The sequence below is a fragment of the Cygnus olor genome, chromosome 4 (genome assembly GCF_009769625.2).
Source record: "Cygnus olor isolate bCygOlo1 chromosome 4, bCygOlo1.pri.v2, whole genome shotgun sequence".
Lineage (NCBI taxonomy): Eukaryota > Metazoa > Chordata > Aves > Anseriformes > Anatidae > Cygnus > Cygnus olor.
Genome location: NC_049172.1, coordinates 16548975 through 16571408, shown reverse-complemented (window position 1 = coordinate 16571408; position 22434 = coordinate 16548975). Strand labels below are relative to the sequence as shown.

At 58.6% G+C, this 22434-nt stretch overlaps 2 protein-coding genes and 1 long non-coding RNA gene across 4 annotated transcripts; 2 read left to right on the top strand and 1 right to left on the bottom strand.

The window, feature by feature from the left end:
• The first annotated feature begins 194 nt into the window (after positions 1 to 194).
• Positions 195 to 4193, top strand: LOC121069365. Its single transcript, XR_005819390.1, has 2 exons — positions 195 to 869; positions 2416 to 4193. It is a non-coding gene; the product is annotated as an uncharacterized LOC121069365 (long non-coding RNA).
• A 5360-nt stretch (positions 4194 to 9553) lies between these two features.
• Positions 9554 to 17160, bottom strand: PARM1 (prostate androgen-regulated mucin-like protein 1). The gene is given in 5 exon segments (XM_040555454.1): positions 9554 to 9837; positions 10336 to 10411; positions 11146 to 11551; positions 11553 to 11812; positions 17010 to 17160. Coding segments are annotated over 5 exon segments (939 nt in total). The 5' UTR covers positions 17122 to 17160; the 3' UTR covers positions 9554 to 9752.
• A 1434-nt stretch (positions 17161 to 18594) lies between these two features.
• Positions 18595 to 21815, top strand: BTC (betacellulin). 2 transcript variants are annotated; one of them, XM_040555381.1, is made up of 6 exons: positions 18595 to 18719; positions 20718 to 20789; positions 20983 to 21100; positions 21192 to 21338; positions 21531 to 21638; positions 21727 to 21815. In XM_040555381.1, exons 1-5 carry the CDS (start codon positions 18647 to 18649, stop codon positions 21634 to 21636), a joined length of 516 nt encoding a protein of 171 aa, XP_040411315.1. In that variant the 5' UTR covers positions 18595 to 18646; the 3' UTR covers positions 21637 to 21638; positions 21727 to 21815. The 2 variants fall into 2 exon arrangements, with proteins under 2 accessions (XP_040411315.1, XP_040411316.1); XM_040555382.1 differs by having other exon boundaries at positions 21724 to 21815.
• The last annotated feature ends 619 nt before the right edge of the window (positions 21816 to 22434 follow it).

Below are 22434 nucleotides of genomic sequence, written 5' to 3'. Positions count from 1 at the left end.
AGCGTCACCTCCTGAGTCATGGTGACTCCATCAAAACAAGCAGCAGCTGCTGCCAGGCGAGCAGCAAATTAACTGTGCCCTGCTCGGGAGACGTCCGATTAAAATTGAAACGAGAGCGACTCGTGTCATCTGGCGAGCTGCACTGCAAGCGCAGCGCCTGCTGCAGCCGGGTTTGTTTGGGGCTGAGCCTGGTGTCTTTGCTCTCCTGCCCCAATCCTGGCCATCCCCTTCCCTGTCCAAGCTAGGGTACGAGTGATGCTGTTGGACAAAGGCTCCTGTGCAGCAGATGAGGTGCTTCGGGCTGGGGCTGCCTTTCCCAGCGGGCTCGTGGAGAGCCACTGGGAGCCAGGTGGGCTGCAGCAGCTCATCCTGAGCCCATCAACAGCCTCAGGGCCAGCCTGGACTTTTGTGGAGGTGTCAGTAGTGCTGTAGGTGTTTGCTTGGTTCTCCTCGGTGTGCTGGAGCACCTGGGGGTGCAGGGGGGTCTGGAGGGGTGCTTGCAGAGGAAGGGGCTTTTTGGAGGTTGTTCTGGGCAGCAAGGACTGGCTCAGCGCTGGGAGGGCCGCTCTGAGGGCGGGGCTGGCAGCCTGAGCTGGCTTCAGAAGCAAAGGAGCATCTGTCTTAGGGCAGGGGCTGGTTTGGTCCTGAGGCTGTGAGTCCCTGCTGCCTCAGACGCGTTGGGTGAGGTGTTCCTACAGCGCTGACACCCCTGCTATAACCTCCAGCAGGCGGTAAGGACCGTCCTCTTTCTCAGAGACCGTGGCTTTCGTTCCCTTCCTGCAGCTGCCAACAAGCCCCCTGCTGCCTGGAAGCAGGAGCCGTTGCTTGGTGGCTTTGCCCTCGCCAGCTGGATGGAGACCTGCGCCCAGGTAGGCTCTGGCACGGTGGCTTCGGCTGCTGGGGAGCAGTGCGGGAAGGGTGAAAAAGTTCAGGGGATGGCCCTTAGATCTCTGCAAGGTGTTTTAGCTTGAGTTACCATTCTGAAAGTGCCTTGCCCTGGCTTGGAAAGGGCAGATGAATGAGGTCTCCGAGGTGAATCCGAGAAACGCTGTTTTTCCGTATTATTTCACCAGTTTTTATTATTTTCACCAGTTTTTCTCCTCCGAAAGGGGAGGGAAAAAATCCCTTGACCACATTTGTGTTTGAGAAACCTACTGATGGCAAATGCTGGGACAGGAACCATTTCCATCAGGAACCCTGGTAGCACGGGGTGGGATTTGGGTGGCAACTGAACAGAGGAGAGCGTGGAGAAGTGCTTGCATGCTCAGGGCAGACGGCATAGCCGGAGAAGGAATAAAGAATGAGTTCCTCATGCTAGCCAAAACCCAGTGACTGGAGCGAAGGGATATTTCATGGGGAGCTACCTGCAGCCCTTGTGGGCTCCAACACCAAGGCAGGCTGCCACAGCAACTTGTCCCATACATGTCTTGAAGGGTTTGTGCTGGTGGGTGGGTGGGGAAAGGAGACCACGAGGGCTGGGCTTGCCTGAACAAACCAGAGGCTGCTGCCTCCACCCGTGTGCCCGTGAGCATGGGGGCAAGGATGCTTCCACCCCGCAGCTGCTGGAGATGGCTAGAAGCATCAATCCAGCCTTAATTCAAAACAAAGCAACAACAACAAAGAGCAGAAAAAATTAACCCTGCAAGCAACTGTCAGGAAGAAACAGATGCAGCAGCTTCTTCATTAACTCAGTGAAATGTGTATTTAAAGAGCTGCAGCATGCCAGGACTGCTGCTGGCTGAAGGAGGTGCAGAGGAAAGGGGGCACAAAAGGTGGAGGACTTGGTGGGCTGGGGCTGAAGGCTGCACCACGTGCACTGCTACTGGGGAGCGTCGCGTGGGGGAAACGCGGGCTTGTGGCTTGCAAAGGTCAAGGCTGAATTTCCGTGCGTCTTCCAGCTATCATTTCCATAGCGCTGTGCTCATTACCAGCAAATTGTTTCCTGTTTGTCTCTCTTTATTTTTTTCCCCCTGCAAAAATTACGAGGTAAATGTGCTGACAGTATATCATAGCACAGATGCGAAGCAAGCATCAGGAAGCTCAGTAGCTGCGTAGCCTTTGACTGTGTTGCTAAATCTAAAACCATGCTGGTCAAGTCCACAACCAGGCAGATTTTATGCTAAATTCTATGCTAATTTTGTCACAGCTGGAAATACTCCTATTCGGGTTTCAATCACAAGACTGGGCTGAAAGAAAACCCTTAGTTCAGCTGAGCACTGGAAGAGCAGCTCCCTCCCCAGCTGTACGTTTGCATGAGGCTGAGAACGAAAATGATACAGGGGGTGGGCTCCAGACGACCTTGACCTTTTCCTCTTTTGCTCTTGGTATTTGCTGCTGCTCTAGCGAGGGGTTTCTCTCTTTTTTAAGTCGGGCTCAGCTGTAAATATGTTACATTGGCACTGCTTTTTCCAGCAGGCTTCTGAAACGCACCTGCAGCAGCTCAGCGCCAAGGTGGCGGAGGTGAGGTGGAAAGCTGAAAACTGGGGGAAAGCCCATCTTCTCACACGGCTGCTGCCGGATGGGGAGGCAGGGCTAAATCCCCCACCGGAGCTGGCCAGAGCAAGGGGCAGCAGCTGGGAAACCCGATAACAGGAGCTGGACTCCCACGTTGTGCATCGAGCTTGGCATGGAGCCCTCGCTCCCTCCTGCAGGGACACGAAATGCACTGCACAGCAGAAAATGAATGGCTTGGAGATGAAGATAAATGCAGTGGATAAAGATGGGCAAGGAGCGCGTATGGGAAGGCTGCAGAGAGAGCTGCCCTCTCCCATGGAGGTGCTGGGTGCTGCCCTCTTTTGAGGGGCAAGGAGAGCTGAGGCCCTGTGCACACATGGTGGTGCAAAGCCTGCTTTGTTCCCACAGCCTTGGGTTTGTCCCTTCCTCCCGGGGAAACTGAGGAAAGCAGGGGCAGGGAGGTGGGCAAGGGCTTTGCGTTGAAGCCCCCACAGCAGCGATGCCCAAACCTGCTGCCCACCACCCGAGCCCAAGTCCCCTCTCTGGTGCACAGCAAAGTGAGGAGCGGATGGGGTTGTTGCTGCCTGGTGGGAAAAGCTCTGCGTTCCAGCAGGCTGTGGATGCAAACAAGGTCAGAGGAGCTATTAATAAAGCCAAGGCTTGCTGAGGAATGCAAAACCCGGGGGGGAGATGACCCACAAGCAGAGGAGCATGGGGCTGTGGGCTTCTCCTGGAGATGGCTGCTGGCAGCAATGCTGCCCTGCCTGCACGAAGCCCTCTGCCTTCCTCCCCAGCTGGAATGAACGCAATTAGTGCAGTGCTCCTGGCGTCTTCCTCGGCTGGGCTCTATTTATAACCGAGCCCTAGCAGAGCGTCTATCTGTCCAGCTTGCAGCAGGGCTGGTGCAGGACCTCTGCACCCTCCCCACGCCCTCCCCCAGTGGAGCTGAAAATGGGGTGATTTCCCTGCTTTTTCTCCCTGACCGTCAGTCCTACTGCACTGTTCAAGTGGGAAGAAAAAAAAAAAGGCTAAAAAATAACAATGCACAAATATTTCTGTGACATCCAGGAGCACAAGTTGGTTGGGCTGGAGGCCAAGGGTTTTTGTTGGAGGTACTTGTGAGCGGTGAGAGGTGACGGAGGGGGCTTCCCTGGGCTTCCTCTTGCTCGTCAGCACCAGCTTGCTGCCAGTGGCCGTGCTCACGTGGGGACAGCTTGAGAAATGACCTTTAAAAATGAGTGGCAGCTGGGGATGACAGCAGTCCAGTGGCACGTGCTAGACGGGCTATGGGAAAAAGTTGGTGAGGCATGGTCCTTGCGTTGTGAATTTTCTAGTGTTTTTTTGGGGGGGAGGGTTAAAGTAACAGATGCTGGAGCTGTAGATCATTTAGCTATGAGTTGTAGAGATCATTTTGATGACTGAACTTGATGGTCTTGATGGTCTTTTCCAACCTAGGTGATTCTATGATTCTACACGTGGCAAAGTCGAGCCCTTCTTCCCAGGGAAGGTGAGGCAGGAGAGCTGGAGCAGGACCATGGCCTCGGCAGTGCTGCATCCACGCTGTGCCACCGGCCTGGGGAACGTGCTGTGCTGGGCGCAGCTATGCGAGCTATGTTTTCCAATAAATAAAGTATCCCAGAGATGAGGGAATCTGGCCAAAAAGGGGGAGGGGGGGAGCTTTCGGAACAATCAGGAGGCTATTGCTCTTTTCTGTAAATAAAGCAAGCTTGTGGCATAGATATCCTGCTTTATTTATTTATTTGGGGGAGGGGGGCGAGGGGGAGGCTTTTTAACATGCTTTGATTTTTATTTTTTTTTCTTTTTCCCCCTTTGCATTGCCATCGTGCTGTGGGAGGAGGGAGATCCTTGGGGAACGGGGAAGGAGGTGGCAGGACGGGGAGGGGTATGGGGCATCACAGCGGAGGCAGGCAGCGCTGGAGTCTCTGGCCTCTACAGCAGCCCCTTACAGAGGCTGTTCCCTGTGGTGCATTCCCATCATCGAGTGCTTCTGCTGTTTCAGCCTGGGCCCCGGTGGGTGTACAGCAGCCTGGATGTGGCAGGTCACAGTCCCTGCTGCCTCCTCCAGGGAACCTTGCAGGGTTTGGCCGTGCGGAGCTGCTCTGGCGAAGCCAGAGGAAATGAAATAACGCGAAGACGGTAATTACCTTTCCTGTACATCATCGCGAAATCGAATCAAAGCGGTTGCTGTTGAGTCATTTCTTTTATAGGGCCTTTATAACTGTGTGTAAAATATATATATGAACATCTGAGTTAATGGGAGTCATTGGCGTGCCCGGTGGAAGCTCTGGGAGAGCTCTGGGCTTTACCTATGGACAGATGCAATAACTTGCAGCTACCTTTTCTTTGAAAAGAGGTGAATTTGACATCCTTGCACAGGCTCTTCAAGCTGACTCATGCAGCCCTTGCTTTTGCAAAGGGTGGACAGAACAGGGACAACTCTGTGCCAGAAGCCAGCAGGAAGGCTGAAGAACCACCAAAAGCTTTCATCCCAGAGCTGGGGGCACACCACCACCGTCACCACATCCTCCTCTGATAAGGGGACCCATCAGATGACAAAGCTTACTGTTAGCCCAGCGCTTGCACCATCCCTCCGCTTGCTTTCTGGCGGGTGTAGCGGGTTGAGGTTGAGCTAGCTTTCCCACCAACTGCAGGAAGGCAGTACTGCTGCTGCGAAAGGAACACCTGCCCTTCAGGAGGTGGCCACCATCACCGCACTGTGGTCCTGCAGCGCAGGTGGGTATCCAAACCCACATCACCCAAGGGTTTTCACCAGCAGCGCTGTTCCAGTTTGCTGCACGTGCTACTGGTTTGGGTTTTTATCGATGCTACTGTTATTATTATTGCATGGTGGTTTAGAGGCATGCAATATGCCTGGATGTATAGAGCCCAAGCCTATGGCTAAAAGAAAGAACTATTTTAAGAAAATACAGGGCAGTAGCAATGAATGATATCCAAAGAGCAAGTCAGTGGTCCCTCTGTATCAGGGGTCAGAAATGTTCCATACTCACTATTATGGGAAAAAAAATATAACTCGACTAAATCTTACATTCCTCTCAAGAAAACAGCTGTAATTGCCACCTTATTCTTTAGCTGACCAAGTCCTAGATGTTCCCAGGTCATGCAATTTTGAATGAATGTGACATATTTGCTTATTGTTTACTGTTTGGAGTCTTTAGTTGGAACTTGTACAAAAATCCTCCTTTTTGGAAGTTAGCTATGGGCAATTTGCTTTTTCTGGTCTCTGATTCTCATCTATTCCAGTGACTGGGAGACAAGTCTCCTGGGGACTGACGGGGTCCATCTGTCAGAGGAAAAGTAGTCCTCTGGCAGATGGACTGAGTCAGGAAAAGGCCAGTAAGGCTGATGTTACGATGTGAGTCTGCTGTAGACCACCCAAACCGGGACAAAGAGGTAAACAAAACATCCCACAAGCGACTAGGAGAAATCTCGCAACCACTAGCCCTTGTTCTCATGGGGGACTTCAACTTCCCAGATGGCTGCTGGAAATACAGCACAGCCTAAGGTACTCAAAGCCTTTTTTCATCAGTCTTTTTTAGTCAGACCAACTGTTCCCAGGGTACCCACCCCCTGAGTTGGAAGATGGTGACAGGGAGTGAGATGAAGTGCTTACAATCCAGTGGGAAACTGCAGGTGACCTTCTACAACATTTGAATGTACACAAGCCTATGGGGCCGGATGGGATTTATCCATGGGTGCTGGTGGAAGTGCTCACCAAGCCACTTTCAATAATTTACCATCAGTCTGGGCTAACTGGGGAGGTCCCAGCTGACTGGAGGTCGGCAAAAGTGACACCAATCTACAAGAAGGGCAGGAAGGAGGACAGGGGAAACCTGTCAGTCTGACCTTGGTGCTGGGGAAGGTTGTGGAGCACATCATCTTGAGCACCATCACACCACATATATGGGACAGTCGAGTGATACACAGCCAGCATGGGTTTGTGAAGGGCAGGTCCTGCCTGACTAACCTGATCTCTTTCTGTGACAAGATGACCCGCTTAGTAGGTTAGGGAGAGCCTGTGGATGATGCCTACCTACATTTCAGTAAAGCATTTGAGGCCATTCCCCACAGCTTTCTCCTGGAGGAACTGGCTGCTCATGGTCTGGCTCACTGGGTGAAGAACTGGCTGGGTGGCCGGGCCCAAAGGGGCTCTGTGAATGGAGTGAGGCCCAGCTGGCGGCCAGTCACCAGTGGTGTCCCCGAGGGCTCAGTACCGGGGCCAGTTTTGTTTAACATCTTATCAGCAACCCAGATGAGAGGATTGAGTGCACCCTCAGTAGGCTGTGGATAATTGCAAGCTGGGTGGGAGTGCTGATCTTCCTGAGGGCAGGATCCCTCTGCAGAGATCTGAACAGACTAGATCGATGGGCCGTGTCTAATCGCATGGCACTCAACAGAGGTAAGCACCGGGTCCTCTGCTTGGGTCACACAACCCCAGGCAGCAGTACAGGCTTGGGGAAGCGTGGCTGGAAAGCTGTCCAGCAGAGACGGACCTGGGGTTGCTGGTCGACAGCCAGCTGAACATGAGCCAGGGTGTGCCCAGGTGGCCAAGAAGGCCAACAGCATCCTGGCTTGTATCAGCAGTAGCGTGGCCAGCAGGACCCGGGAGGTGATCATCCCTGTGTACTTGGCTATGGTGAGACCCCACCTTGAGTGCTGTGTTCAGCTTTGGGCCCCTCACCACAAGGACACTGAGCTGCTCATATGTGTCCGGAGAAGAGAGGTGGAGCTGGTGCAGGGAGGAGAAAACAAGGCTTGTGAGGAGCAGCTGAGGGAACCTGGGCTGTTTAGTCCAGAGAAGAGGAGGCTGAGGGGAGACCTCACCATGCTCCACAACCTGAAAGGAGGCTGCAGGGAGGAGGGTGACAGTGTTTTCTCAGGTGACAACTGGACACAAGGAAATATGTCCTCAGCGTCCTCTCCCCTCCCTTCCCCAGCCTCCCCAGGCAGCTTGCCGGGGCCGATCGGGGATGCCACAGGCTGCCCTCATGCTTTTGGTCATGACCTGAAGTGAAACCATAAAACTTCTGTTCCACAATATCTCTGCAGGAAATGTTAACTCGGTGGCTGAGAAAGCTCCATCGAGACATCAGTTTTCATCTGTGCATTGGTTTTTCACATCCTGACGCGATGTGAGCAGGTTTTATCACACACTGGCTGCTTTGCAAGCATCCCCTCATCCTCAGGGCTGCTGGGGAAAAAGAAGGGGACCCTCATATTAAATACTGGAGAGCTTCAGCATCCCAGGAGGTATTTTGGTTTTCCACAGGTGCCCTCAGGTTCTGCCCCATATCACTCAGTATGGGAAAGGAGTGGTCCCTCCTGGGGTATGCCTGCTAGGATGTATTTAAGCCCATAAACATAAGCTCAGAAGAGAGGATGTCCTGGGGCCCACTGAAACGTCATCTCTTCTTGGCCAAAAGCAAATATAAGCAAATATATTATATAAGAATAATATAAGGAAATACAAGAAAAGAGACACCCTATCATAAAACTTGCCCTGTATATGCTGAAAGCTTGTCTTTCCTCAGCTGGATAGGCTTGAAGTTGCTGTTATCAGTGCATTTTTCTCCCATTAACTCATCTGGTTTCTCCTAGAGCTGGCATGCTCCACCAAGGAACCACGGGATTGTCATGGACCCATTTCCCACCAGCCACACCAATGCTGGAAAAAGCAATATATGAGCAGTGCCCTCCCTGCACAGGTTGTGGTTTTAATTATCACAATTTCCTCTTCTCCCCTTGGTCATTCCCAGCACCTTGATTGCTTTTCTTGCCTGCTGTCACACCTGCTCCAAATCTGCAGTGCCCTTCAGCACAGGGCAGAGGAGACCCAGGTGCACGCGCTATTTCAGATAAGGGCAAACCTTAGGGCTGTGCAGTGCTTTAGCAGCATTCTCTGCTTTATTCACAGTTTCTACCTGGTTTGAACTAAAAGAGATTAAACACCCACCTGGTACGCGCAGCTCAGCCCTAGTGCCACCAAGCCCAGCAGTGGGATCTCCGCATTGAGGTGAACCTCAGCCACCCAGTGACAGCTCCCAAAAAAACGATGAAGTTTTCTCCAGGGGCCCACTGGTTTGGGTGCTGGGGAGACCCTGTTGTGGGGGCAGTGACCGGCCCCTTCCCAAAACAACCCCCTGCTCCAGTGCTCACCCAGCATCACCCAGATGCTCGCGCATCATGGCTAGAGGAGAGCTGGAGCTCCTGGTTTCAGGAGACACATGGGGCTTGCTCCGCCACAGAGCCAGAGCAGAAATGCAGTCCTGCCCATCATAGCTGTCCCCTCAATGGGCAGCTTCAAGGTGCTGATCCCACAAAAGTGACAAAAAGACCTTGCCAGCACACCTGCTCTGGTAGAAGCATGCATCTGCATTACAGCATGTAAAGATGAGACCAGCCATAAATCACCCCTTTTCTCTTTTTTTTTTTTTTTTTTTTTTTTTTGTCCAAGCAGGTATATGCATAAACTGGGGATTAAAGCAGCTTCAGTGTATTTTAGAGGAGAGGTATTTCAAGGATTAAAAGTAATGTTGTGAAGCAAACAGCTATGGGTGCAACAGTGAGTTGCTTCTCATCCCAGAAGTGCAGGTGGGAAGCACACCTTTCCTGGGGGTTCCCACATGGTATTTGGGAAAATAAACATAAAAATTAAAAAGTGGGATTAAAAAGGAAATAAGCTTCTGTGCACAAACACACACACAAAAAGAAAAGAAAAGGAAAAAAAAAAAAAAGAAAACAGATTCAAAGGAGCAGTTGTAATTTCCTGTCACCCATGGCAAGCTACCACAGGTGAGGGAAGGCAGAGGATTTTGCAGTGGGGCAATGCAAGGAGGTGATTTTGGAGGGAGGGATGCACAAAGCAGTGGGACCCTCTTAGCTTCCCCCATGTTTCTTCCGGGGGCACCACGATGCAGTCTAAGCCTCCCCCCTCGCCTCCCCCAGGGAATTCGGGTTTATCGGGCTAAAAGCAAAGCTGCCAACCCCCCCCAAGACCCACTCCGCTGCTGAAGCCAAGGTGCAGCGGCATCCATCCCATATTATCAGAGAGCTTCCCACGCAAAGGGCCAACGCTCAGGTTTATTGTGGGTGCCATGCACCCGCCCTCCAGCCGCCTGTCCTCTGCTGGACCTGCCGTGGTCCTGCTCACGGCGGTTGTGGCCCAGGCGCCTGCTCTGGCCGCGACCCAGCACGCACGGTGGGGGGGAAGCAGCGGGTGCTGTGTTGCAGAAGCGCTGATAAATAAGGATCTTCTCCTGCTAGGAGTCGTCGTAGAGGGGGTTGTTGTAGTTCCCCCAGGAGCCGTAGTCGTGGTCGTCCAGCAGCCGGCCGTAGGAGGAATGCCTGTGGGGAAGCACGCACCAGGTCAGCCTGCAGAAGGCAAATGCAGCCAGGGGTGCCTGCAGAGTAGCGGGCACACCGGCTGCCCTCCAGCACCTTGAAGCCCAAATTTATCCCTCATTCGGGCAGGAAAAATCCCCCATGCTTTGCCATGGCCTGTGCGGGGAGGAGAGTGCTGAGCTTGTGGCGCTTGCAGGATGGGCTGCGATGAGCTGGCAGGAACACAGATACGGGAGCTGTATTTATAAGACACTGGCTGTTTCGGTGGTTTATTAGCTCTTTTACTGTGGGGTAAAATTAAATAAATGCACCTGAGCCCCCACAGCTCAGCTTTTGGGGTATTTCAGCCGGGGGCACTTTGCCACCAGCACATCCCACCCCGACCACCTGCCTGTGGAAAGGCGCCTTTTGGTAGGGGCATGATATACAAGGCTGCGACTCGAGGCCTTGCCCCGAGGCATGGCCCTCATTCTTGCCCCTGCTGCGGGCTCCTGGCCTTACCTGATCTTGAGGTACGCCGCCCCGAAGACCAGCACCACCACCACGATGACCACCACTGTTATGGCCACGATGCTCCCTGCGGGCAGCACCAGAGAGAGCAGCACTCAGCCCTCACCCCATCGTCCACAGCAGCTCTGGATGCAACCCCACCAGCCATCGCCAGCACGGACACCCCCGCGGTGCTTCCCAAAGCCCCTTCTGGAGGCTGCTGGGCCATGCAGCAGTGTCAGGCACCCATATACTTTTGGGATCTCCCCCTTCCCGTAACACAGTGCAGGTGGATTTGGGCTAAAACACAAGTGGGTTTCTCTCCAGGGCCCACAGGTCACAAAGTAATCACGGTGGGAGGCTACCGCAGCCAGGTGGTGGGTGGTTTCTCCATGGCTGCCAACAGACAGGCCCCATTTCTTCCTTGACCAGGAGCTTTAAAACAGGCAGCACCAGCTTCATGGTCGCTCCAGAGGGAACATGTTTCTCCTCTCCCTTACTCCTAGCCCATCGTCAGGAAACTTCTTTCCTCCCTTCCTTGAGCTTTTAAGGACAACCATGAGGCTAAGGATTTTGTTCACAACCGAGCACCTAAGTTTGGGTGTCTACGACCCCTTCCCTCCACAGGTGAAGCAGATGACATGGGCTCCTCCAGGGAGCACATCAAGAAAGCTCAGCCTTGCTCTCAGGGTTGACAGCCGGGCTCTTGTGTCACTTCTGGGTGGAAAAACAACTAGAAAGGGAAGCCATAAATGACAAGGGCAGGAAAAAAAAAAGTGGTGTATGTGCCTGCATACGTGCACGGGGAAGGGAGCTGCTCACCTGCGCTCAAGGCACGTGGGACCTCTTCCATGGTGACTCCGGTGGCGGGGGTGCTTTTGCCGTTGGCTGTGTCCTCGGTGGGGCTGGCCACAGTCACTGAGGGGGATGTGGGCTCCATGGCCAGGCTCGATGCCACAGCCATCGTCCCTGGGGAAGGGACATCCTTCATCGGCATCGGTGACTGGGTGGTGCTGCTGGGGACGGTCGGTGGGGACAACACCGTCCCAGGGGATGAGTATGGGGTGCTGCTGCGTGGGGAGGAAGAGGAGGGTGAAGGTGTGCCCGTGGGGCTGGGAGGTGTCCCCAAATCCGTCGTCCCTCCCTCCACGCTGACATTATGTGCTGTCCGAGGACCTGGGGCAGTCTCCAAGGCTGGTGGCACCGAGCTGAAGGCTACGGGGGGGGTTGTCTGCTGCAGCGACAGTGCTCGTGGGGATGGAAGCAGGGGACAACATGGCCACAGTGCCCCCATTGGGGTCATCCACCTCAGCTGGCCTGGAGGACACCTCATCTCTGGTGGGTCCTGTGGCAGTCAGTGGTGCAGGCTGGTGGGGAGCTGCTGCAGGGACAGCTGTGCCCCCCGAGCCTGGCCCCGCTGCTGTCCCCACCACTTCTGGGGGGGCACTGGCGGGGACAAGGGGTGAAGCTGTGGGGTCATCACCAAGTCCTGGGAGGGAGAAAAATGAGGGTTAGTAAGGGAGACATCCTTGTGGTAGCTGGCATCTTGTGTGCTTGTCACAACTCCCAGGAACCCGAAGCCAGCTGAAATCCCCCTTTAGGAGAAGACAGGGAGGGAAAGGAGGATTTTTTCCTGCTCTCGTTCCTGGGCCATGGAGTAGAGGGTCCCAGCACCCTGGGACTCCCCATCCCATGCATCCCAACCCACCCCCCTGCAGGGCTCAGCACCCCTAGCCCAGACTGGCAGCCCCATCCCCACCGCCCCTCCAGCAGGCACCATGCAGCTGGGGACGATAACACTGGGCAGCTTTCTTCTCTCCCATTTCTTTGTGCATTCATTCATCTCCATTTCTTAGCATGAAGATGAGTCATTCTTTCCCCTGTCCCCACCAGTGACTGCTATTTTTTTCTCCCTCCTGCTCTCTCCAGAGAGAAGCTCAGCTCCAGGCCATCCCCAGCAGCTCCCCAGGCACAGCCAGGCTGTGGAAAGGGCATGCCAACAGCAAGTGACGTCGGGAGGAATTTCTATTTCCATGCACTCTCTTATGTACACCCCTGAGCACCTTGTCATGGGGCTATGTGAGAAAGGAGGAAAACAATCTCAAGACAACACTGATTTTCATTCCTGCCCTGAAAGCCAGCTCCCCCAAAGCCCCTTGCTGGTGGCACCCAGGAGGGCTGGCTCCAAATCCCAGTGCTGAAGGGGAGGTGGGAACACTTGGAGGCATGTTGAGGTTAGAGTAGTTGATTTTCCCTTTATAGCCTTTTTTTTATTTTTTGGTACAGGTACACTGCTATCCCCCATTTCTCCTCCCTTAACCAGGTTCAAGCACTCCCACAGTCTTCCCAAGATTCACTTGGCAGGGGGAACATGGAGGAGATCAAAGGCGAGGGAAAGGAGGTGTTCTGGGGTGGCCTTTTGTTTATTTAAAGGGAAGCAGGCACAGGTTCCTGGCAGGTGGCATCCGCAGTCCCCAGCTGCCTTCACGAGGAGCACTGAGCACCTCTCCCAGGCAGGCGGCAGGACTCGGCACCACGAGCTGTGCCACCACCAGGCCTCGCTCCCCCACCAGCAGGCAGCGTTAATTCCAAACACAAAATCACACCAGCAGGCACCTAAACCTCTGTAAAGGGAAGTGCCGAGCTCGCACCCAGCGTTTTGGGAGCCCAGGACCTAGAGGTGGCCACGCCGGGTCAGGAAGCAGCTGCCAAGGGGACGTGCTGACGGCCTGCACCACGCGTCCTCCAGCCCTGGGGCTCTCGAGGTCAGGCTTGGCCCTGCACCTTGGTGGCTTTGAAGTAAGGCTGCCCACAGACATCCCAGGGCACGTCAGCGGGGTGTGACTGACCCAGCAGGTTACAGGCTGTCACCGCAGCCTTTAGCAGGACGTGTTGCTGCTCTACCAGGTGTGGCAGGACCCCAGAGGGCTGCCAGGCCTCTGCGAGACCTCGCTGACCCTCTGAGAAACCTCCCTGGGATCCTGTGCTGCCTGCTTGAAGCCTCACCCAAACCTCAAACTGCAGATGCACTTGGTCGTGCCGAGTAGTGTTAATAAAGTGGTGTTAGCCCAGCAGCAGTGGGTTACTCTGTGCATTTCAAGAAGGCCGTCCCACGTGAGGTGTCCCACAGAATCGCCGGGGTCTGGAGGCGAGCTGATGGGGATCCTGCAGAGCTGGCAGGGCTGCTGGCCAGGATGAGTCAGAAAGTTTCCGATAATATCTACAGGGCTGAAAGGCAGCTGGCCTCACGGGCAGGGCTGGATGCAGTCCTCGGCTGGGCGCCTGTCCCAGGCGGGTCACAAGTCACAGGCATTGCCCAGGAGAGCGCAAGCAGCTGAAAGAAATCACCCTGCTGCCCCGGCCGCCGCGCTCGGCCCTGGCCATCCACCTCCTGCCTGGGCAGGGCCGGTCCCAGCCGAGCTCGGCTTCCCAGGTGGGTAACGCTGCCTCTGGAAACCCTAAATGTCCCAGCCCTGCACCACCATCGCCATGGGACCCCGAGCTCCAGCCTGGCCACTGCCACCTCAGGTCACAACACATCAGGCTGTCCTCTCCTCCAGCATAGAAAAGGGATCCCACCAGCAACACAGGCTGCTCCTGAGCCTTGGGTCCTGTGGGGACCCTGCGGAGCATCCCTGGCTGAAGGCCCCACATGCCACCACATCCTGCTCAGGGCGGCCTGTACCCACAGGGCTGGGAGGTCACCAGCAAGCCAGGTCCTCTACGAGCACGTCTGAAAAGGTGAAGAACTGCTGAGGCAGTGGTTCCCTTGTCCTCCCAGCACCTGGGCTGTGGCTGGGAGCAGTAGCCAGAAGAGTGCACTGGAACAAAAGATAGAAAAACACCAGAAATCTTCCTTTAGGACCACATGACTTCAGGAGCTAGGAGGCAGTCAGGGTTGTCAAAGCAACTGAAGGACATCAGTTATCAAAGGATACCAAGCATAGTTCAGCACCAAGGAATGTGCCCATCTGATTCCCTTAGGGCCGTACTGCCCTGCTGGACCCGGCTGGGAGCAGGGCTGGATGCGGAGCTGCCGGGACAAGGCACATCGCCTGGTGCCATCCCTTCTGCCCAGGTTACAGCCCCGTGGGGGCTTTGCGCGGGTTGAAGATGGAAACACGAGAGAAAAGTCCAAATCCCTGTAATGCAGATATCCTCCCCTTCGAGAACATCAATCCCAGTCATCTGGGAAACCCTGGGTACACCACCTAGTGCACGGAGCAGCTCCCTCTCCTGCGGGCATGCTGTTGTCCTGGTTCCTGCATGTCACATGAAGGTGATGTCTCACTTCCGTGCCCTGCTTTGGAAACACATACCTGACCTGGGCTGGGAGCTTCATTAGCAGCACATTGCTCGGAGCCACTCCAGAAGCAAGCGTGGCAAGCTTTTCGGCTGTTACACCGGCTGAGAGGCAGCTCAAAAGAGAGGAGCTCCAGCCCAAGAAAACGAAGCTGGATGTGGCAGCTGTGCCATGGCAAGCAGGTAGTCCTCATCTACATGGGGAATGCAGCAGTGCTCTCACCCTGGGTTAACCCAGAACCACCTGGCAGCGGTCCCCAGCCATCGCGTTTGCTGTGCATCTCCTTCAGGAGACAAGTGAGAGCAGTGTAGGGAATGGTGCACCTTATCCTGACTATGACACCCTCCACGTTTAACCTAGCCACCCTTTCTGAAGCCAGGAAATGCAGCAGTGAACAATGGCCAGGTCAGCCCAGAGGAGAACCCATGGCTGCTCAGCAAACTGGATGCTACTTCGTACCCCAGCCCAGCAGCTGCCTCTAGAAGAAGCATAGAGGTAAGACCCATTTTTATGTCATGGGTCTGGGTTTGTGGAAGCAACACCAAAGGGCAGCCTCATCTTCTGCCCGCAGGATCTACCCAGGGTGAACAATTGCAGACAGTGATCCAGCGCCATCCACCATCACACACAAAGGGATACAAGTGCAGGACACGTGGCCAAAAGCAAGTCTACAGGAGCAACCTATACAAAACCCAAAAACAAAACCCTGGAGACAAACGACTTACAGCATGATAGCACTGCCACGTGCCCCAAGCACACAGCTCGGGTGAGAAACGGGCCCCCCAGCCAAGCTGAAATAAGAGGTTATTTCTCCCTGGTGGGCAGAGAGAGAGTGGGCAGGGGTCCCAGGTGCAGATCCTGGGGATACCTGGGGACCCGCTCTCCTGAGCCCCGTCCCCTTGGGAGAGGCTGCCCCGAGCACCCCTCCACCCAGGTGGGTGCTGACTGGGGACATTTCTGTCATTGCTGGGGTTATTTCCCAGCTAAACACGACAGGGCTGCCCTCTAAATCATGGCCACACTTGCCTGCGTGCTGCACAGCGTACAGCAGAGAAGCTCATAAAGGTTTTTCTCCCAAGAGACAGAGCAACTCGTGGCCAGCCTGGTGCCCAAGCTGCCCAAGGGGCCTGAGCACGGGGTGAAAGCCTCTGGGGCTGCTGCTGGACCCTGGTCTGCAGGTCCCCATCCCCTCGTGAGTCCCTTTGGGACGGGTGGCACCACCTGGGTGCTGAGGCTTGCCTCATTCGCAGACCTTGCCCTCTGCGTCAGCTGGGCCGGCAAGGCTGCGAGCACTCTAATTTGCCTCCTGAGCAAGAAGTCAGAGGTATGACAAACTTCCTCCTTCCTCTCAAACGCTGTGCAAGGGTTGCTATTATTTCATTACAGGGCCAAGAAAAGCACGGAGTTATTCCTGCCAAGCTGCATCCTCTCTGTCACGAAGCCCTGGAGAATGAACTTGAGGCACATTTAAATAATACATTGATGCCAGAAGACTTTTTCTTGTAAATACTGCTCCAGTGGAGAAAAATTATAGAAAACACCCAAAAGATTCAGGCCCTTGATGGAAGCATCCCAAAAGCTGCGGGGCCAAAATCCTAGGAAATATTCCTGGGTTCTTCCATGGGGGCCCTGTCGGTGCTGCAGAGCTGGGTGCTGGTGGGAATGGTGCTGGAACTATCCTAGGCACTGGGAAAAACAGCTCCCAGTGGGCACGGGAGGGATGCTTGGCTGGGGGGAGATGTCCCAGGAGCAGCTGATGTGCTCTGAGCACTCTGGTCCCCTCGCAGGTTTCCCTTTGCCGGGGATGCACGGCATGCACGAATGGCTGAGAGTGCTCCCGTGCTTTTTTTCCCCCCTCCCTCACTTTCCAGCAGTGAAAATAAAGTAAAAGCCGGGCAGGCTGAACGTTTCTGAGGCTGAGCCCGGGGCGGTGTGCCCAAAACCTTGCACAGTGGGGTCTCCTCGTGCAGTGGGTGAATGTCCCCGGATCCCACCGAGGGGGGCACAGCCTCTTGCTGCTGTGCCTGCCGCGTTTCTCCCTGCGTGGGGCTTGCCCACCGCCCCCCCCCCCCCCCCGGCTGCTTTTGGGCTGCCCCCAAATCCCCTCAGGAGTGGTTGGGGGCACACCTCCGTCCCTGTGCCATGCAAGTGACAGGAGCGGCCAAGCATCTCTGCCCACCCCAGTAGTGGCCGCGGACACGCGTGGCTCCAGGCTGGGCGCATCCCCCCCCCCCCCATCCCGAGGACCCGCGGGTGGTGGTTTTATTTTTTTTGGGGGGGGGGGTTATTTCCCACGGGGCCCCTCACCCCTAACATCTCCCCACCCCCACGGCAGGGGGGTGCCCCCCGCGTGCCCTTCCCACGCGTGTCCCCGGCCGCTCACCTGCCGGGAGGAGGAGGAGGAGGGCGAGGAGGAGGCGGCAGCAGCAGCCCATGGTCCCGGCGGCGCGGGCAGCCGCGGAGGGAGGGAAGGAGGAGGCGGGATGGGGAGGCATCGCCAGCCCCGCTCCCCGCCCCGCTCCCCGCCCGCAGCAGCCCCGGGAGCGCAGCGGCACCTGCTGGCACCGGGACGGGGCCGGGAAGCGGGACGGGGCCGGGCGGCGGCTCCGTCGCCCCCCTCCCAGGCGGGGTGCCCGCACGCCCCCCCGGCCGGGCGCAGCTCGGGGTGCTCGGAGGCTGGGGACCCCCCCTCGGGGAGACCCCCCGGGATGTCACTCGGTCCCCTTCCTCCCGCAGAGCCCCTGGACCTGCCGGCCCGGCCAAAGCCACCACGGCACGGCCACCTCTCCGCCGCCACCTCTGGGCGCCTTGGGGGGCCCGTTTTATATCCCCCCGTGCCTGAGGGGTTCTCTGGGTCTGCTCCCAGCCTCTCGCATCCTCCTGCGTCGTCCTGATGTTTTGGTGTCTGGGAAAGCTTCTCGGCGGAAAGCCCTTCCTACCGCTGCGGTCAGCGGGCAGCGACGCAGACTTTAGCCAGGCAGGTGGCGAGGAAAGGGCTGGTTTTCAGACTCAAAGAGGTGAAACCAAGAAAAAAAAAAAAAAAAAAGAAGAAGAAGGGAAAGAGGGCAGCAAGGGGGCAAAGGACAAAACAAGAGCGAGTTTGCTGAGCAGGAAGGGCAGCTGGGCTTGGGGAGCGCTGGAGGTAGCGGTGCACACAAAGGGGACGGGTGAGCAGAGCCGGGAGTCACCCCAAGAGCGGTGTGGGGTCTGGTCCGACACCCGGCGGCGGTGTCGGGGACACCGCAAGGGTCACGACGTGGAGCAGAGACGGGCTGGCCACGGGTCTCCAGACCTTTTCCCTGGAGGTGGATGGGATTCTCCTAACGGAGGAGGGGGCCGCGAGCTGACACCGAAGGATTTGGGGCGAGCAGGACGCTGTGTGGGGGGCACGTGGCGAGCTGCAGCACCGGGGGTGACTTCAGCCTTACACGTCCCCAGCGTGGCCAGGGGACAACCCACGGCCGCCAGGGCCCCACGCGTGGGGTTTTGCTCTCCGGGGCTGCTGCAGGAGCTCGCTCAAGCCCCGGCCGGCGGCCAAATGGGGCGGCTGCCAGGGCTTGCATCCATCGCTGCCATCCTGCGGTTTGAGGTCACCGCTCCCTTTCCAGCCCCTCTTTCCTCCGCCCGAGCTCACGCTGCAGGGACAGCGGGCACGGGGCGAGCCGGGGGGGCCCACCCTGGGGTGCCACCCCCCTCCCGGCACCCACCGTCCCACCGCCGCGACACGGAGCTGCCGGGACCCCCGCGGCGGGGACATTCGGGAGGGTGCGAAGGGTCCCGTCCCCTCCCCGCTTCCCCGCAGCCCCCGATGAGGGGCCGGTGGGGAAACCCTCGCCATCGGGACCCCACCCGTGGGTTTCCACGCCGCGGGGGGGAAGAGGAGGAGGAGGAGGAGGAGGAGGAGGGCAGAGGGAATGGGTGGCGGTGCTGGCAGCGGCCGCCCCCGTCCCGCCCCGTCCCGTCCCGCCCCGCCGCGGCCGCCGGGCACCGGGCACCGGGCAGGCGGAGGCTGCGGCGCCCATGGAAGCGGCGGCGGCCCCGGTGCCGGGCGGCGGCCCCGGTCCCCTGCTGCTCTGCCTGGCCCTCGCCTCCGGTAAGCGGCGGCACCGGGGCGGCGAGGGGGGGGCCCGTCCCGTTACGGGGCTCGCATGGTCCTGGAGAGGGGTCCCCGCACCCTGAGCCCGCCCGGGCTGCTCCCGTCCCGTCCCGTCCGGTCCCGGTGCTCGCCGTGCCCAGCCCGGTGTCCCGCACGCCTGTCCCGGTGCCACCTCTGGTCCCGTCCCCGGTGCCCCGCGGTGTCCCCGTGTCCTGTCCTGGTGGTCCCCGGTTGCGCCCGGCCGTGGGCGAGGGCTGCGCTCGGCTCTGAATCCCTCGGGACTGAGCGGGGCACTTTTGTCACCTGCACTGGGACCCCGCCCGCGGGTGGCCTCGTTGCCAGTGGACGTGTGGACGTGCGGGCAGATGTGTGGACAGACGTGTGGACGTGTTTCGCTGTCCCAGGCAGCAGCAGGGATGGAGGATGCGGGCGCAGCGAGCACCTCTCCAACAGGTGCACGCGTTGGCGCAGGAACGGGCATCTTCCCGCTGCGGGGTCTGGCTCTTTGAGCACTAAAAGTGCACAAAAGGGGAAGGTCCCACCTCGGAGTGCTCCTTCCCACCTCCGGACGGGAGCAGCCCCGGCTCAGCCCTTTGGTGGGGCTGGTGTCACGCTCTGCCCAACCCGCACCCGCCCGGGGAATGGTGCCCGACCTGTTTCGGGGCTGCGGTGCCCGGCACGGGGCGGATGGAGGGCGTCAGATCCAGCGCTGGGAGCCGCCGATGGGCAGGCTGAGACCCAGCTTTTGGGGACCCCGCGGTGCCACCAGCACCCGCAGCATCCCCGGTGCCACCACCCCGCTGAGGGGAGGCTGCCGGAGGGAGGCCACCGGGGCCTCGCGGAGGGCGGCTGCGGCAGCTGTTTGCAATAAGGCCGGGGGAACTGCCCTGCTGGGGAGCTTCCCGCGCTGAGCCGCACGCTCGGGGTGAAGTCAGCCCACAGCTGGTGCCGGGGGGCCCGCCCTGGCCTCGTCCCTTCTGCTGGAGGCAGCGCAGGCTGAGCCCCGCTCCCTTGGCGCCCGGTCGCTCGAAGCGTGCCGCTGCGCCAGCGGTGCCTATATATAGCCAGGAGGGACGCGGGTGCTGGAAAAGGCTCCAACACCAGCCAGGGGACACGGGAGGCTGCCCACGCTGCCACCCCGCTCGCTGGTGGCCCTCCCAGGCTTGCCCCTCGCGGGGAGGCTGTGCTGGCCTAGCAGGACGTCGCGCCCACCCCAGCTCTTCCCCACGGGACAGGGACGTGCCCGCTGTGCCGCGCAGCACCGTGCCGTGCCACCCCACGGGAGACGCCCGGCCCCGCCGGCAGGACCCGTCCCCAGCTCGGCCCCACGCCGCGGAGCCGTGCTGAGTCAGTGCTGGTATGCCGGCGATCCGGTTACCGTGCCGCTGCCTGCGAACGTCCCAGGGCGTCCCTTTCCTGGCTGGAGCCCGCAAGGTGCCAGACCCAGGGCGCTTGCCTCGGCTGGGCTCCCTGACAGACGTCCCACGTCCTGCTGCGGCAGCAATGTCACAGCGGGGGCTTGGCATGGTGGCACGTGAAGCCTCCAGGTGCTGGTTTGCAGCACGGCCACCTCCCCGCTCCTGTTGCCAGCACGTTTTTTTAGACACCGAGGCTCTTCCAAAGGGGCCGCTTGGCTGCTGCGTCCATCCCTGCCTGGGGCTCCACCGGCTGCCCCTGTGTCCCCCAAGCCCGTGCCAACAGCACGAAGGGGATGGGGTGGTGGCAGGAGGGTGCCTGGTGGCATGTGGCACCACGATGCCACCTGGCCAGGCACCTGCAGACAGGGACCAGCTTCCCTTCCCTTCCCTTCCCTTCCCTTCCCTTCCCTTCCCTTCCCTTCCCTTCCCTTCCCTTCCCTTCCCTTCCCTTCCCTTCCCTCCCCTCCCCTCCCCTCCCCTCCCCTCCCCTCCCAGGGAAAAGCTGACGATGATGCTTCAGAGGGAAGGGGGTCCCCTCCCTGTGCCGCTCCCCTGAGCCATGCCTCCTCCTCTCCAGGCCTGGCTCTTTTCAGCTGTGTGGGCGCCGACGCCAACGTGACCGAGGGGCTGCCCTGCGAGGGCTGTGCAGGTAACAGGGGGGCGGCCAGCGGCGCGGATGCCAGCGGTGTTTTGTCTGGCGCACCGCTTATCAGCGCCGTGTCCCCGAGCCGGCAGCGGCCAAGGACACGTGCTGGCGGCCTGCCTGGCTCAGGCTCGCCACGGTTTGGGGAGCATCTCGGGGCGCTGCCACCCCCGGGGCCACCCTGTGCTCTTCCCCGCAGGTAACGTGACGCAGCTGCGGCGGCGGGGCCACTTCTCCCGGTGCCCCGAGGAGTACCGGCACTACTGCGTCAAGGGCAGGTGCCGCTTCCTCGTGGCCGAGGCAGCGCCGGCTTGCGTGTGAGTCCGGGTGGAGAGGGCCCGGTGGCGCAGGGGGACAATGTGAGGCGGTGTTTGGACTCCTATCCTTGTCCCCTGTGCCGCGGGGCAGGTGCGAACGGGGCTACACGGGGGCGCGGTGCGAGCGGGTGGACATCTTCTACCTGCGGGGCGACCGGGGCCAGATCGTGGTTATCTCCCTCATCGCTGGCATCGTCATCCTCATCGTCTTTGTCGTCTGCACCTGCCTCTGCGCACAGTACGTGGGGACGGGGTGTGGGGATGGGAGGAGCGGGAGTGGTGTTTGAGGGCGCTGGGGCATCGCCACGGGGCTGGGAGCCATCCACAGCCCCATCCACAGCTTCCATGGGGGGGCAACAGTGTGGCAGGCCCCGCGGTGGTGCCTCATCCTGATTATTTTTTTAATTATTACCCCCTCCCCCCAAAAAAGCCACTGTCGGAAGCAGCGCAGGAAGAGGAAGGAAGAGGAGATGGAGACGCTGAGCAAGAACCTGCCCTCCAAAAGCGAGGACGTGCTGGAGACAGACGTCGCATGAAGGTGTGGGGGGCTGCGGGGGGTCGATGGGGACCTCCCCACCCCCTTTTTGGGGGGCTCTGACAGCTCCCCTGCTCTCCTCTCCCCGCAGCGGCTGCAGGAACCTGCAGGCGGGTCCCAGCGCCGGCCAGAGGGGCAAGGGGTCGCGCTTGTCACGGTGCTAATAAAAGGGTGACCGAACGCCTGCGCCTGTCTGCGTGTTGCAAAGGGGACGCACTCCCTACCAGTGATCCCCACCCCACCCCAGCTACCTGTGACCCTGTTAATTACCAGTGACACCCCTTCTCACCCCCCCCCCCCCCCCCCCCCCCCCCCCGCAACCCCATTTTCTGTGAGTTTCAGCTCAAACTCCTCCTTTTAAGTAAAAACATGCTCCTGCAGGCACAGGGGCCCTGCACATGTGGCCACTTCAGGGTTTACACTCTGGCTCCTGCCATCCTCCGAGTCCCATCACTGGCACCAGCTGGACACAGGCAGCTCCTGCAGCCTCTTTGCTGATGGTTCCTCACCAGGGATTTGCCGGTGCCAGTGGTGCCACAGGGCTGTGCTTGCTGGCACATGGAAGTGTTCGACCCCGGGGTGGAGCAGGGCCCTGAGGGAGGCTGGTGGGGAGGAGACACGTGGTGGGTGCCAGGGGCAGCTGCGGGTGGCAGCAGGGCCCTTGGCTCCTGGTGGCTGTGCTGTGTCTGGTCTGGGTGCCACAGTCCCTGTGGGCACCACCTGCCCTGTGCCTCGTGGCTCCACTCATGGCTGGGGACAGCCCGGCTCTGCACCTCGGGGAGCGCAGCTCCTGCCCCGA